Source organism: Penicillium hispanicum (assembly GCF_028827665.1).
Source record: "Penicillium hispanicum strain IBT 35686 chromosome Unknown utg000008l_segment0_segment0, whole genome shotgun sequence".
In the NCBI taxonomy this organism is placed as follows: Eukaryota; Fungi; Ascomycota; class Eurotiomycetes; order Eurotiales; family Aspergillaceae; genus Penicillium; species Penicillium hispanicum.
In genome coordinates, this window is record NW_026623200.1 from 3,314,557 (window position 1) to 3,330,117 (window position 15,561).

Here is a 15,561-nt window from a genome sequence, read left to right on the forward strand (position 1 = left end):
TAGTGCATCTTGATTATCGTGTCCGGCTGATAATAATGAAAACGGGAGGCGGGGATCTGCAACGCACACGCACTTTGGCGGCACACATTCATGGATCCCGGCGCCTACTGAATAATACCTTATTATCATTATTAAAGTATTCCAAGGTTAAAGCAGCTTGTTTGTCACAGAGTCAAGGCCGGTTTTGGGTGGCCTCATCCTAGAGCTGTCATATGATTGGGATTCATGACACATCCCGATCAGATTTGCGATCCCATCGCCTCTGCATAGTGTGCCTTGATATGCATTTTTGTGTACCCTAGAATTTCTTATTGCGTTGCTGTATGATCATACGGTGTGACACGGGTCTTGTGCAGTAATCTATGGTCCCGTCTGTTCCCCACTATCGTGGCCGATGTTTTGCGTGGGTACCCTATAGATCTCTACGTATCTAGTTCAAACAGCCATTCATTTCCGTATCGCGTATAGAGAACTGTCCAATTGAGCAGCTATACCCAGTAACGGCCTATTCGGATAGACTATATATACAATCTATATATGTACATATATATATATATATACTGGAACCTGTATATATGTTATTACATAACAGTAGCTAAGACCTTAAGTCCCTAATCAACAGATCGACATCTTCGCGGGCCCGAGCCATCTGACAACCTAGGCAATAATTCTAGTGCCTAACCTATATTTATAGTTATATCTATCAGTACTATTGTAAAGAATAATAACTGGATGTTCGGCATCACAATCTCCGATGGCCCATCTGCTTATTTAGGCGTTCCCTAGTTCTTCCGGTCCAATGAACTACGGAACTACTGTTACGACTCAGTGCCCGGGCGCACTTAGCCAACAGGCCAAAAGACCAAATATGCTAGAACTCTATGTTCTAGCATGCCCGGGACCGATATAAGTAGCGCGCATCGTTAGGCTTAGGTGAACCACGCCTAAGTCCTAACAACTACTCAGGTTCTTCCCGTGCGATTAGCACGCCCGGACCTGGATACGGCAGCAATACAAAGGGAAACAATGGGAATAATGCATATAATATAATTAGCGTCTGGAAGGTAGAGAAAGAACAAAGAGACTCAGGATTTTGTGCGCAATAACTTGAACTAAGCGACCGGTTGATTCCCTCCATCAACCCCAGTCTTTTCGGTATGCGCATCATATCTGCGCATGCTATACATGGTCTGCATCTATAGGTTAAGTAGCAGAATCACTCAACTTTTAGTCGATGGTTCCTATACTTTATTCCCTATAGATACATATCTGTCTCTTGTGACTTTCTCACGATTTCCTTCCTCATATAATACTCACTGGTACTTGGCCATGCGAAGAACCAACTGAAAAAACATAACTGACTTTGAAATAGGCCGTGTAGGTTCGCGTGTCTTGAATACTGTACATCAGAGAGAGAGAGAGAGGGGGGGGGGGGGTAGGATTCAGATCGAAATACAAATAACAGTAAAATACATCTTACCAGTTGAGTGTTAGGACTAGGGCACTGGTCCCCCCTAGTCTAACGATGTGCGCTACTTATATCGGCCACGGGCATGCTAGGACATAGCGTTCCAGCATATTTGGTCTTTTGGTCTTTTGGCTTGTTTGGTTAGTGCGCCCGGGCACGTGCTGTAACATTGAGCGAGGCGTATTTGTTTGGGGATACACTAGGCTATATACTCCAAATTTCACATGGTTTACAGCTACATAAGCACTTCAGCTAGCACCCTATTCTCTGAAACCCCGCATCCCTAATCAATCACCGATCCCTCTAGCAAAATGGACTTTCCGCCCGGGCTCACAGTGGACGTGCGGATCATCGATACGACAGCGTAGGTCCATTCATTACCCCGCTGACCACTCCGTTACGCCCCAGATCGATGGTTTGGACTGCACTGCGATGCATTTGCCGTTCTGGTCGAGAACCCCGCACGCAGGAACGGATCGTCTTTGACTTGGGAGTACGCAAAGACTGCCAAAACATTGCTAAGCCGTTGTTTGAGTGAATCGCAAGCTTTTCCGGGTCGAAGTGAAGCAAAATGTATCGGAGATCCACCTGGATCACAGAGTTCCGTTGGAGATCAACGCCATTATCTGGAGGCGAGCCCTTCATCCAAGAGATACATATGCCTTGCAGCCCTTGGCTGCAGACCAAGTACTGACGTGGACCCAGCCATACTCACGTCGATCACCTCGATGATCCCTCCACCTTCCCCGCAGCCACCTCGCACATTGTTGGGCCTAGTGTTACAGCCACAAAGCTGTGCGCACTTATCCCACAGATCCCGGGGGAACTCTGGTAGACAGTGATATTCGTGGACGGCAGCTGTTGGAAGTCTCCCACGATCAATCCTCTCAGCGCATCGGTGCTTTCCAGGCCTTTGACTTCTTCGGGAACGGCTCGTTTTACCTTCTTGACGTCCCAAGGCACTCGACTGGCCATATATGTGGACTGACCGGCCTTCTGAGGAACATCCAGGCGAGGAAAATACATGTTTTCGCTCATGGGGGCCGATTCCTGTCATCATGCGGGGCATTTTGTCCATCCGAGGCAGTCGCTCTTCCTGAGGAGATCGACCCAACCCCTATAATATAAGTCCGACTCCCTGCCCAGGTCGTATATCTGAGAGCATTCACTCCGAGGAGCACTCATTCCGCACAGAGCCTTTCTACCATATCCGGGTGCAGACAGCTTGAGTCTCGACAAGGACCCACGCGAGGTTATACGAAGCATTCACGGCTTGCAAGAGTTGGACGCGGCAGCAAATGTATTGGTGATGTGTGCACATGATACGAGACTTGAAGGTGTTGTAGATGTGTTTCCTGCACCAGCAAATAATTGGAAGACTGCTGGATGGAAAGAGGCGGGTCGATGGCAGTCCTTGGGTGATTGGAAGACTCCCAGGGAGTCGCTGGAACATAGCTAGATAAATCGCTCTGTCCATCAAGCTGAGTTTCTATTTCAAAGTGGATCATGGGAAGCCCTCATAGTTGTAAAGTTGATGTTGTATGATGCCGCTTCTTGCATGCCGATGTGATCGGTTATTGAATGGGCATCTCCAAGGAAATCCAGTAAGTATACCCAGCCATTTCGTAGGAGCACTTCCCGTAGTACAAATCCTGAGACCAGGCCGCATTTCGTAATCTAGTCTTCTGACTAGAAGTGCTTCAAGGTTGTCAAGGTCTCTTCAACACCCCGTTGACTCTTTTCTGTCCAGATCCACTCGTGCAATGAGCAAGGTAAAAATGGAGTTCAAATATACTGGAAATCTGGTGGTTTTGGAACTCACAGAGTTCCACAAGGCCAGAATATGCGCTGTCATAGTTGTGACACTAACTATACATGGATCCAATAGGGCTGTGCCAGGAGTGATTACATAGCCGACCCGAGCCTCTTGGATCACCTGACTCCAGCCCCATTGAGACTAGCCCCAGTCAAGCGAGCTGGTCTGTGCGCCTTCCCCAATCGGGGCGGCACACAACGATTAGCGACTAACGAATTCCCAACCCTAACCTTCGACTTTCTTCAACAGCGACAACGACCCTCCCCGTCAACAACCCCCGTCAACTCCCCCTTCGACATCTCAAGATGACTCACGAGTCCGTTTGGTTCAGCCGTCCCCGCAAGTAAGTCGACTTCCGAGCCCAAATTCTCGCTGATCCAGCCCGACTGACTGAATGACTCCCAGCTACGGCAAGGGTTCCCGCCAGTGGTACGTTCGCTCCTTAAAATTCCTCCCCCGATGAGAAGACGCCGCGAACAGCAAGGAAGCGATAGATGGGCAACTGTGGAAGGACGACAACGAGAGGAATGCAAGGAACTATTTTGGGCTAATTTTTGTTCGATTGATAAGCCGTGTCTGCGGTCACCGTGCCGGTCTGATCCGCAAGTACGGCGTACGTGAAACCTTCCCAAGATCTGTGCTCTCTGACTCCAAGACCACACAAGTGGTTGTTTTGGATAGGGCACCACTTTTTCCAGTGGGCTAACTCAGCTCTATCTTACAGATGAACATCTGCCGTCAGTGCTTCCGTGAGAAGTCCTCGGATATCGGTTTTAACAAGGTTCGTTTCTCCCTCCGCTTCGGACGATTCGACAAGAGTGGCGCCATATCAAGTATCCATCGAAATCTCGAGAGACGCACTCGCAGCATCACTTACAAGGGACTAACTCGTCTGCTTCCTCGCCACACAGTACCGCTAAGCCAAACAAAAACCATGTCTTCCTTTTTACGCCCTTCTCGATCCGCTCGCGCCCATGATCCATTTACGTGCCTTGGCGCTCGGTCTCAATAGCGCCCAGGGCGGGGGAATGTTTCGAAGCGTCGGGCCCTATGAATGCGTCCTACGTTCCGTTCTTTCGTATGGCGGCTCCCAAAAATGGTTGTTGATTCGTTCTGGAGGAAACACTTTTTGCACTTTGCTTGGTGTCTCGGTCGTGAATGGTCGAGGAGGGGACTGGGGTTGTTGTGTGAAGGAGTTTTGAAAACGAGAATGTCATGTTGAACCTCATCCTATTTCCTTTATCCAATATCAGTGACGGAATTTTACTTCCTGGTTCCCATATCCGCGCTGTCCTCCACCCCGTCTGCGTCTCGACACGATTGCGTACGACTGCAGAGCTGGAGAGCTCGTTTGCGTAATGCTTTGTCCAGTCTCTGTTTGATTTGTACTCTCGAGCACTCGAACACCGACCCAGCTTGGTACTCACCAATTCTAGATGGATGCTTGTGCGCCTTGGTTTGTATTGGGCGTCCTCGACGTAGCGCCGCTTCTCGTTACCCCGGTCTATATTCAGTGGAGAGGCGGTGCCAAGTCCTACACGTCGACGCATCTTACACGAATAGCGGATCCGACCGTGATGGACACATTGCTTGTGGTAGCCTCTCCCGCTATGTACATCATACAAATTAAAGAATCCTGATCCTTCCCTCTACGATATTCATCATTGCAAAACCCAAGAAGACCGAGTGTCTCTTAAGACCTGTCTGAGTCGATCGAGTGGATACCGTAGAACAGGAGGTAAGCATCCTGTCGCAGGACATCTGCAACACTCGCAGGAGTGACTTTGTTGTCGTCCATCAAGACCCACTACACGGTGAAAGTCAGTAACCATGCTTCACAAATATCGACCGAGGGCCCGAGACAAACCTTGTCCCCTGTCACGCGAGTGTAGGCATAGTAGTGGCCGGTATCCATAGTACCTTGATGAACCACAACGGTCGACAGATCGTAAATGTACTTGGACGTGTCAATGCGCTCCTTGTCCTTTTTGACGGTGTAGGGGAGCATATTTAGAGTCAGGGGGAAGTCGATATGGCCATCCATTTTCTCGGAGGAGGCCGAGTTGTGTTCATACCGCTGAGGTGGGAAAGTGAAGTTAGAATCATATGTAAAGGAGAAAGTTCCCTGGAGACAAACCTTGAGTTGCATGCAAAGGAAAGCGGGCAGCTTGCGGATTTGCAGACGCTTGGAGGCTCGCTGGGGGGTGTTGCCGCATTTTTCACAGTGGTATGCTGCGTCTGCGTGCAGATCTTCAACTGCCGTGAAGCTGTCAAGGCAGCCTGTCAGGGTGGCAGTGGACGAGGAGCTTGACCGACCGAGCTTGCGCTTCTTATTCTGCAACTGGACGTCAAGACTCAGATCGGCCATCGGGTCGTAGGTATGAGTTGTTTTGCCGCACTTGTGGCACATGACGCTACTGCGCAGTTCGCCGTAAAAGGTCTGGTGGAAGAAGCATTCGCATTTGGTTTCGTAGCTCTCCGTGTGTCCGGGAGTGCAGGCATGCAGGGCATTCACCAAAAACTGGAAATATTCGTGGGCATCCTGTTGGCGATACCCAGCCATTTCCTGGTAGAGGCATTAGTTAATCCCCAAGGGGCAGATCCAGACATTTCGTGCCAACGTACTCGCGATGCATCCCAGCCATGGTAAAGAAGAGTCGCGGCTGACACTGCCTCGGTCTTTTCACCGCTGTTGAAGTCCATGAACACCTCCGTGGCAGCACAAGCCATACAGAAGTCCTTCTTGCAGTTATGAATGTCATGGCCACCAGCTAGAAAATAGGCGTTCAGAGTGGGGTCGTGAAGTAGAGCCTGGAGGATGACTGATTGGTAGCATGTCTGTCCCATGTTCCACACACCTCGAGCACCACGACGAGAGCAAGGGTTTCTGTTGGCATTGTTCTTGACGTAGATCTCCGAGGCCGTGTCGCTCACCCACTTTCCTTTACCATCTGAAAGAAGTCAGTCAATCGCCACTTTGGATGGACCTAGCATGCAAGGACTGCTAGTGACTGAGAGAGACTCGCCTTCAAGTTCGAACTTGCCATAAGGCGCACAGAGTCTTTCCAGGCCATGGTCATAGATAAAATCGACACATGCCTCACAGAACACAAAGCGGTTCCGAGACTCCATGTCTAGGGGATACCAGCATTAGCGTGCTATGAGTTTGGATCGGTCAGAACATGCACATACAGAACACATGCCCAGTCTTCTTTGTGTGGGCCTTCCTCTCGGTGTTCAGACAGATCTCGGAGCACATCAAGCAATGATACTTGGGCTTCAGCGAGGCCACAGTGCGTAGACCGGTGGTCTGAACAGCAACCGGCTCCGGTTTTGTGTATGGAGCCAGGGAATCGAAATGCTTGCGGAAGCCGCTCTTGAACTGCCCAGCATTTTGACCGTCCTTGAAGACCGTCGCAACATGTTCTAAACCATTCGTGTCAGAGTCGGTTCCGATCAAGCACAGAGATCGGCCTGAAGTGACGGCCGAAAGGCAGGAACATACCACAGCCGAAGGCGGCTTCGGACAAAAGGCGGATGGAATCCAGATTTGCCATGATGAAGCAGTGGGCTTGAGACGGTAGATAGGGGGTCAAGGAAACAGGAGGGAAGAAAATGGGGGGGTAAGCAAATGTTCTATCTGATGCAGGGACAAATTGCAGCAGTCGAAGGCTCCAGCCTTCTATGCTGCAGCAAAGGAAGAAGAGACGAAACACTCCCAGCGCAGACGCGGCTCTAGTTGCGGGGCGTGCAGAAACTCAATTCCAACACAAGAGTACTTCCCTGAGTAAGGCCAGCATTGCACTGTATCAAGATCAGTCGGGACTAGGTCAAAGGGCAGGGGGGGGGGGTTGATATAGTACCCACAGTCCAAGTGAATTGCCGTGGCAGTGAATGGAGGAACTATACGCGCTGTCAAGGGTGCAGCACACACTTCACTACCGCGATGGTGCAACCATGTCCAACGCGATCAATGGGATTGCAGAAACCGGGGAGCCAAAGACCAAGGCACAGACCCGACGGTGAATGCGCACGCTGGTCTGAGGTTGCGGAGACACGGTCGGGGCGGAGAGCGTTTGCCATCGGGCGGGCCTTTTTTTCGCCTGAGCCCGATTTACCGCCGGATCAGAGATCGGAGGTCCAGCCGGACCTTTCAGCCGTCAAGGGCACTACGCTCCTCTTTATGCGTGGTTCTATACACAAAAAATCATCAGGGACTTGGGGAGATTTCTGGAGAGGCAGATATACAGCCATGGCTACGGTCGCATCACAGTTCATTCTTCGTGATCATGACTACACTATCGCGATCCGGCGGCGCCTCGGGCCTCAGCGCCGGCGCGATGGGCGCCTTTGATGCAGTCGCCGAGTCTCGCGCATCTGCAGTGGGCAACTCAACCCTCCCCAAGATGGAAAGAGGGATGCGAGAGCTGCGCAAGCACTCTCCTACAGAGGCCATAACTATTACTGCTCCGCGCAAGTCCCGGCCGGTGCACATTTAGGTCGATTCTGGACATACACCCCGATGGCTCGGCTCACCGTACGCCTCGTCCGCGCGGCAGTGCACTTGGTCGTCCACGAGTGGAAGCTCCCCGGGTCGCATAGCGGCTCGTCGCTGAGCCACGCGTGGTGCCCCGAGTGGTGCCTCGGGTTGTGCCTCGAGTGGTCCCCCGGGTTGGCGCAGAATACTTCGACGTCGGCTTGGAGGAAGTGGTGCTGGGTGGGTGTTCGACAAAAGAGGTGTCCGTAGTTCTATAGAGACGCGTCGAGTCAATGAACATGGTTCGTCTCACGCAGGATCGATCGACAGGCCCCTACTCACAAGAAAGTCATTTCGCCATCGTCGGCCGGTCGGGTTGGTTCGTTCTCTGCCTCTGTTCGAGGCATTAGCCAACTTCCAGCAAACTAACCCCACTGCCACCATGCCACCAGGCGCTTGACATCCTTCGTACCTTTTTGTGCCTCTGCCTGTTTGGCTCTCCTGAATGAGTCGGCGATCGGGGCCTAGAGCAACAGGTCAGTCAACATGTCTTCTCCTCTCGTCGCGGGTGTTTCGTGCGCAGTTCAACGCGTGTCCGCCATACCTCAGGGAAATCCACGCAGAACGCGTTCATGTTCATGCCGTATAAGAAACTGGCGAAACTCTCGCTGAAGCGTGTCAAACTCTCGTGCATCAGCTGCAGGTGCATGAAGTTGGCCTCGAGATCTGCCATGGAGTCGGCAAGTTCCGCAAACTGCGGCTCCAGGGCGTTGATGGCGGGCTGCGTGTATCCCGCATTGCTGATGCTGTGGCCGTAGCCGTGGGCTTCCCGGAGTGACGAACGCGAGCTGGGCCGCAAGGGTGTTGTGGGACGAGAGGAGGGCCTCGGGCGTGAGGATGATCGGGGTGCAGAGGCTCCATCCATGCTGGATCCAGATCGAGATCGACTCCGGAGATCAATTGATCTTTGTGTTTGAGGAGTGGGCAGAAGGCGGTGGAGGGACGATCGGGCTTTAACGGCGTTGCGCTACGTGGATGAACGATGACTTCACCCCAACGCCGCGAGTGCACACGACACCTCGGCAGTTAGTAGGTGGGACATATGCATTTCACCGTGTTGGACCCGATTCCGCAACTATAGATCCCTCGGCAATCATATCATTATCCTTCTCTTGCACATTGAGTACCAAACTCTGATCCTCCCCGCATTGTCGTCCTCGATTATCCTGGCTGAATCCACTTTTCCGCCATCTGCTGCGCCTCATCTTCCCTCCAATCCCAATTCTGCGTTATCTCTGCCCTTCTCCTCGGACCCAGGCGAGACCCTCTAGATCTGAAGGACAGACCTTCCAGGGTTGCAGACCATTCTCTGACTAAGACATCCCCCGGCGCCCGCCACATGCGGGTCTGTTGCCTTCCGCGCCGTCGCATCCCCCCCTCGGCCAACCTTATCCCTCTCCGTGCGTCTGTGTCTGCATCGGTCTCGGTCTCTGCCTTCGCCGGTAGACAGCTGGCCTTCAATTCCACCCATCGACCTGGGTCCCATTCACCTCCCCGACCCTACGCCACGCGTCCGTCCGAGGACCCGAGGAACGCCTCGTCTTTCTGGCTCACATTCGCCGTCCTCGCCGTCGGAGGTGGTGCTTGGCTGCATCGCTACTGGTCTCCCCAGTCTGAGGAACTAACGCCCTTGCATCTCCGGCTCCCACGGCAAGAACCCTTCCTCGGCGTCGTTGATACCCTCCAAACCATGCCTATCCAACCGGCTCCCGGCACCGTCGGGAACCTCACCTCGGAGCAAGAGACCAAGCTGCAGGAATTCTGGGTCCTCGTTCTCAAGGTCTTTGGCGTCAACCTCGATGTCTTGGACCTGCGTCAGGCCAGTGGTGCCAGTGATGCCAGACCACCCAGCCCAGCCCAAGAGAAAAAGAAATCCAAGCGCCGATGGGGACTCTGGGGTCGTGGCAACGAGGACGATGACGATGCAAGAAGCATCTCCTCGGCGAACGACGTCACCTCAAGTCTAAGCGCCATCAATATCACAGACGGGGATGACAAGTACGGGCAATCCAAGGACTTCCAGCAAGCGCTGGCCGATCTGTCGCCCGAAGAGATCAGGACGGCGTTCTGGAACATGGTGAAACAGGACCACCCGGATTCATTGCTGCTGCGATTCCTGCGCGCACGCAAGTGGGATCTCAAGAAAGCGTTGGTCATGATGATCTCCACCATGCGCTGGCGCCTGCAGGATGTCCATGTGGACGACGACGTCATGGCCAACGGCGAGGCCCTCGCCCTCAAGCAGTCGCAGAGTTCTAACCCCGTAGAGAAGAAAAAGGGCGAGGAGTTCTTGCACCAGATGCGCATGGGCAAGAGTTTCCTGCATGGTGTTGATCGGTTTGGTCGCCCAATTTGTGTCGTTCGCGTACGGCTACACCGGGCCTCTGAGCAGGAAGTGGATACCCTAGAGCGATTCACGGTATATACGATTGAAACGGCCCGGTTGCTGTTGGCGCCTCCGGTTGAGACTGCGGTAAGCCATGTCGCGTAACCTTTCGTCTCACGTGCGGATCTGATGACGACAGACGATCGTATTCGATATGACCGACTTCAGTATGGCAAATATGGTCAGTCTCCTATCCTTTTCTGTAGGACATCAGGCCGTTGACTTTTTCTGTTTTGGGGATTACAGGACTATACGCCAGTAAAATTCATGATAAAGTGCTTCGAAGCCAACTATCCCGAGTCCTTGGGATCTGTGCTCATCCACAAAGCACCGTGGATCTTTTCCAGTCCGTACATCCCTCTACTTGAGATCTTGTGAATATCATGCTGATTTGCTTGGCAGGCATCTGGAGCATCATCAAGGGCTGGCTGGATCCGGTAGTCGCAGCCAAGATCCACTTTACGAAGAACCGGCAGGACCTGGAAGCATTCATCCCACCCAGTCGCATCCCGAAAGAGCTGGAGGGAGATGAGAATTGGGAGTACAAATATGCTGAGGTTCAGGACGGCGAGAATGCCAAGATGGACGACACCGAAACCCGGGACTCGTTGATCGCTCAGCGCCAGACGCTTGCCAGAGAAATCCAAGACGTCACCGTCGAATGGATTCGTGCCAGCTTCAAGAAAGAATCCGAAGCCCTCTCCGCTGCCGTGGAGAAGCGTAAGGATCTGATTGAGCAACTGCGCTATCAGTACTGGCAGCTCGATCCGTATATTCGAGCGCGCTCTCTCTACGACCGATCCGAGATTGTTCAAGGTGGAGGTAGGATTGAGTTTTACCCTGATGCAGACAAAGTCGAAGCGTCCTCCGCAAAGGAGGGCCAAACGACCGCATAGGCAGCTGCAATTACCACTGAGAAGGCTGTGGGCAGCGATCTGATCTACTTGAGTATATTTTCCTCCGTTCTGGGGGGCTATGTGTTAGATTTTGATTCGATCTGTGGGAGTTGCATGGGTTTTGTAGCATATAACGAGTTAGATATTGGGGGTCCTGGACAATCTACTAGAGAATATACAGAGAATCTCGATATATGGCAACCCGCTGCATTGCCTGTAGAAACGCTACTGAGTGACTTGGTCAATACTGTCAGTCACTAGGACTACTGCACGCAGCGGAAGAGGATGCAATAAACAAGAGCGCCGATCGTACAACTGGAATTCATAGCTCGAAGTTCGACAATATCAAACATCTCTCCCAGTTATTTGCCACTCAGAGCGAGTGTGAAGCTATATGGACACCTAATAGATCTACGGGATGCGGAAGAATAACACGTTACATCTTGGCCTTGATCTCCTCGTAGAGCGCCTTCAACTTGTCCATGTCAGTTGCCTGAGCAGGCCAGCCGATGCTCATACCTTCCTGTTCGTTGGGCTTAGGGATCTGCAGGGAGATCAGCATATGCAAGTGAACTCTCTTCAGGCGAGAAAGTATTCGGTCAAGGTAAGCATCGATAGATAACATACCATGTGAAAGTGAACCTAGTCGCCATTTGGATTAGTAGCTGCCCGATCAACCGCAGCAGAGAACAAGAGTGAACTTACATGGTCGACGACCTGGTGAGCAATGCGACCGTTGTTCTGCAGGATATTGAAATCCTGGGCGCCACTGGCCTTGGCGATCTTTTTGGCCACGGGCTGTAATCCCCAAGGAGTCCCAATTAGCCCGATGGTTCCAGTGCCCGCGCGTCATATACAAAGGACCTTGGGGAGTAGTGTGTGGAGCTCAAAACCCCAGCCCATGCCAATTGACATTGGCTCCCATGCTGCCAGTTTCCTTTCACGCCAGTCCACAGGCTCTGGATTGTCCACTTACCAAGATCTCGAGCAGGTCATCGTCGGGCATGTCGGTCAGCTTCGCGCCGTGGAATTTAGGGATCACGAGCTATTCGGGTCGCGAGTCAGCCTTCTACTGACACTGGCAGTCATGATAGTCCAAGTCGGGTGCTATATCAAACATCTTAAGACTCTTCTGGTGGCAGAGAAGTCTCGGTGCAGAGCAAACCCGCACTATCGACAATGAAGTTCCGCGGGCGCCGACGCGGGGAAGAACACGCCGACGCGAAGCAGAGACTCACCGCATGGCCACGGCTGAGTGGCTGAATATCGAGGAAGGCAAAGACCTTGTCGCTTTCAAAAAGCTTGAAGGAGGGGATATCCCCTGCCCACCAAGGAGTATGTTAGCGGCTTGCTTGAATGGCTCCGATGACGAGGCTGGATGGGACACCGATATTGAAGGGATGGTGAATAGTAGTGCATGGCTAGATGGTGAAGGAGCGTAATGGCTTACCCTTGATGATCTTGCAGAAAATACAGGCGGCAGAGGACATGGTGAATGTGGCCCTGCTTTTTTCGATCGGTCGAGGGAATGAATAATAATCTTGCGCGGGAGATGCGATGCTGCGTCATATGCGGGGGAGGGAAAGGTGGGAAAAAAAGACGTGCCGGGCGGGAATCGAACGGGTGACCAGGAGGGATCAGAAGGGGGTTAAGAAACTAAAAGATGTCTCTTCTGCGAGGAGTGGGACAGGCTAGTACAGAACCCATTTCTTGCCTTTTACCAGAGATGGCCGTGGTTTGCCCACAATACTCCTCTATGCAATCTTTGGACATCACACGCTACGACATAGCCGTCGTTTTATTGTTGTTTTTTTTTGGTGTCACTAGCATGACGACTCCGTCTGGCTTCTCACTCTTTTTTTTTTTCTGCATTTTCCCGTCGCGGAGGTAGATTTGGGCCTCGATGATCGTGGTAGTGAGTGCACATAAGCACCTAAGAGGCCGTGTCATTTAGAGGCCAACTTCCCCCAACAGAGATGACAATAACGGTCTAAGAGAACTCATATTTGCTCCCTAACGAGAATCGCCTACTTTGATCTTCCTCGAGACATACTGCGAGGGAGCTTTTGTGTCATTTCATCGACTAGATTGGGCTGAGTAGTGACCCTTTGCTGTAGTTATATTATATACATATCCCAGGAAGTCGCTAGGTATGTGCATTTCCACACTGAGTAACCTGGATGATACCAGTACATCCAAACGTCTGCGGCATATAATCTGGTTGTTCCCTCATCCTCAAGTCTACACAGCCTAAAACCGCTACTCCTCCGAAGCTGTATAGCTGCTTCCACAGTAGCCCATGCCGAACGATCATCCAATGAGGAATAGCGCGCCCTGGATTACTCTCGACGCCCGTTGTAACAAACATTACGAAATTGAAAGGGTTACTGTAGTCTGTATTTCCTCCGGTTTGATCAGCACAGAAACTTGTTATTTGACCTAGATCAAAGTCGAATTGAGGTCGTTTTTGTGAGTCTCGCGCGTATGGCAGCGAGGATGCGGGCGCATCCAATCAGAATGGCCGAATTGTCAGACCTTGGGCGACAGGAACTTGGAGGAGCTCTAGAATGTCACCTCGACCGTGAGGCGAAGCCAATACTAGTTGAGATACTCAAAAAGGAGTTCACTTATACGTGCAAGATCGAATGCCGTGAACAAGCCCCGAGAATGCCGGGTTGAGTCGTTATACACAGTTAGCGACCTCTCGAAGGTGCATCAATGCGCCGGCCCCGATCGGGACTAGCGCACAGTCCCGTGCTTTCCAACTCCGAACCTGCGAAAGCCCGTCGCTGCACCTCACCCTCTGCCATCGGCACCCACTCCGCTCTATCCGCCGCTGGTCTCGTCTCTTCTACCCCATCAGAGACCATGCAGAAGTCCCGGGCCTTCAATTCTGCCCTGGGGTCGCGGGCGTTCGCCCCTGCCCCGCGTGTCCACGTCCAGTTTCAGCGTCGCAACCTCCAGGATGTCGCCATTACCCGCACTGGAAAGCCCATCTTGAAGGTCCAGGGTGGCCGGTAAGCCCTCAATGATGTTTTCTCAGGTCGCTGCATGCCCAATTGCTAACGTCTGCTGCTTCCAGCTCGTCCCTTGGAGGTACCTCAGCCCGTCCGCTTCAATCCCTCGGTCCGATTTGCTCACCTCCATTCTAGGACACACTGCGACCGTCTTCGGTGCTACTGGCTTCCTGGGTCGCTACATTGTTAACAGACTCGGTAGGTACAAAGCCTCGGGAGGAGGAATCCGGGACAGTGGAAGACTAACCCCCCACAGCCAAGCAGGGATGCACGGTGGTAGTCCCCTACCGTGAGGAGATGGCCAAGCGCCACCTGAAAGTCACTGGTGATCTGGGTCGGGTGAACTTTATCGTATGCCTTCTCTGGCTATCGCCGTACCCCAAGCTGGAACTGTTCTAACGGCCCACAGGAATACGACCTGCGCAACACCCAGTCCATCGAGGAGAGTGTCCGTCACTCCGATATCGTCTACAACCTTGTTGGCCGCCAATACCCCACCAAGTGAGTGCAAACGCTGGATTTGAAAGATTGGCATGACCCATTGACCATGGTAAGGAACTTCTCCTACACTGACGTTCACGTCGATGGCATCGAGCGCATTGTCGAGGCTGTCGCCAAGTACGACGTAGACCGATTCATCCATGTTTCTTCCTACAACGCCCGTCGCGACTCGCCGTCGGAGTTTTTTGCCACTAAGGTTGGTCATCCAATTCGATGTGCACCACAGCCACAGCACTAAAGCCGGATAATAGGCGTGGGGCGAGGAGATCGTCCGTTCCATCTACCCCGAGACCACAATTGTGCGACCCGCTCCGATGTTTGGTTTCGAGGACAACCTCCTTCATAAACTTGCCAGCGTGGCCAATCTGTTGACTGCCAACCACATGCAGGAGCGTTACTGGCCTGTCCATGTAAGTCGCGCGCGGCGTGCCCTTTTGACATCCCGGGTCTCTGATTAACTTGTCTCTAGGCCATTGATGTGGGTGCCGCCTTGGAGAAGATGCTGCATGACGACAGCACCGTGGGCCAGACTTACGAGCTCTACGGTCCCAAGAACTACTCCACCGCTGAGATCGCCGAGCTGGTGGACCGTGAGATTGTCAAGCACCGCCGCCACCTCAATGTCCCCAAGTCCATCCTCAAGCCCATGGCCCACTATCTCAACAAGTACCTGTGGTGGCACACCATGTCCGCCGACGAGGTCGAGCGCGAGTTCATCGACCAGGAGATCGACCCCGAGGCCAAGACGTTCCAGGATCTAGGCATGAACGAGCTGGCTGATCTGGCCGATCTGACCTTCCACTACCTGCAAGGATACCGTAGTGCGTCCTACTACGATCTTCCCCCAGCCACCGAGCGTGAGCGCCGCGAGGAGAAGAAGTACTTGCATGTGCTGGACGACCAGTAGTCTCAATGTTCTCTTTCCATGTGTATATAAGCC

The 15,561-nt window shown here is 52.5% G+C and overlaps 8 protein-coding genes across 8 annotated transcripts; 4 read left to right on the forward strand and 4 right to left on the reverse strand.

The window, feature by feature from the left end:
- Positions 1-1,816: 1,816 nt before the first annotated feature.
- N7459_010052 (uncharacterized protein) lies at positions 1,817-2,506 on the reverse strand (the record flags this gene model as incomplete). The annotated part of the gene is made up of 2 exons (XM_056949220.1): positions 1,817-2,144; positions 2,193-2,506. The coding sequence occupies 2 exons, from the start codon at positions 2,504-2,506 to the stop codon at positions 1,817-1,819; spliced, it is 642 nt and encodes a 213-aa protein (XP_056796445.1).
- Positions 2,507-3,589: 1,083 nt separating this feature from the next.
- Positions 3,590-4,296, forward strand: N7459_010053 (40S ribosomal uS14 domain-containing protein; the record flags this gene model as incomplete). Its single annotated transcript, XM_056949221.1, has 4 exons — positions 3,590-3,627; positions 3,690-3,713; positions 3,765-3,897; positions 4,009-4,296. The coding sequence occupies 4 exons, from the start codon at positions 3,590-3,592 to the stop codon at positions 4,294-4,296; spliced, it is 483 nt and encodes a 160-aa protein (XP_056796446.1).
- A 681-nt stretch (positions 4,297-4,977) lies between these two features.
- Positions 4,978-6,841, reverse strand: N7459_010054 (uncharacterized protein; the record flags this gene model as incomplete). Its single annotated transcript, XM_056949222.1, has 7 exons — positions 4,978-5,091; positions 5,152-5,361; positions 5,422-5,850; positions 5,910-6,235; positions 6,287-6,418; positions 6,477-6,710; positions 6,790-6,841. 7 exons carry the CDS (start codon positions 6,839-6,841, stop codon positions 4,978-4,980), a joined length of 1,497 nt encoding a protein of 498 aa, XP_056796447.1.
- Positions 6,842-7,573: 732 nt separating this feature from the next.
- N7459_010055 (uncharacterized protein) lies at positions 7,574-7,783 on the forward strand (the record flags this gene model as incomplete). Its single annotated transcript, XM_056949223.1, has 1 exon — positions 7,574-7,783. The coding sequence occupies one exon, from the start codon at positions 7,574-7,576 to the stop codon at positions 7,781-7,783; it is 210 nt and encodes a 69-aa protein (XP_056796448.1).
- A 33-nt stretch (positions 7,784-7,816) lies between these two features.
- Positions 7,817-8,686, reverse strand: N7459_010056 (DASH complex subunit DAM1; the record flags this gene model as incomplete). The annotated part of the gene is made up of 4 exons (XM_056949224.1): positions 7,817-8,033; positions 8,104-8,155; positions 8,234-8,285; positions 8,366-8,686. 4 exons carry the CDS (start codon positions 8,684-8,686, stop codon positions 7,817-7,819), a joined length of 642 nt encoding a protein of 213 aa, XP_056796449.1.
- Positions 8,687-9,160: 474 nt separating this feature from the next.
- Positions 9,161-11,103, forward strand: N7459_010057 (CRAL-TRIO domain-containing protein; the record flags this gene model as incomplete). The annotated part of the gene is made up of 4 exons (XM_056949225.1): positions 9,161-10,294; positions 10,347-10,388; positions 10,454-10,553; positions 10,610-11,103. The coding sequence occupies 4 exons, from the start codon at positions 9,161-9,163 to the stop codon at positions 11,101-11,103; spliced, it is 1,770 nt and encodes a 589-aa protein (XP_056796450.1).
- A 436-nt stretch (positions 11,104-11,539) lies between these two features.
- N7459_010058 (HIT family protein) lies at positions 11,540-12,593 on the reverse strand (the record flags this gene model as incomplete). Its single annotated transcript, XM_056949226.1, has 5 exons — positions 11,540-11,680; positions 11,809-11,901; positions 12,080-12,148; positions 12,342-12,424; positions 12,554-12,593. The coding sequence occupies 5 exons, from the start codon at positions 12,591-12,593 to the stop codon at positions 11,540-11,542; spliced, it is 426 nt and encodes a 141-aa protein (XP_056796451.1).
- Positions 12,594-13,821: 1,228 nt separating this feature from the next.
- Positions 13,822-15,528, forward strand: N7459_010059 (complex I NDUFA9 subunit family protein; the record flags this gene model as incomplete). Its single annotated transcript, XM_056949227.1, has 8 exons — positions 13,822-14,120; positions 14,186-14,199; positions 14,256-14,318; positions 14,377-14,471; positions 14,530-14,621; positions 14,676-14,817; positions 14,873-15,031; positions 15,091-15,528. 8 exons carry the CDS (start codon positions 13,822-13,824, stop codon positions 15,526-15,528), a joined length of 1,302 nt encoding a protein of 433 aa, XP_056796452.1.
- Positions 15,529-15,561: the final 33 nt, after the last annotated feature.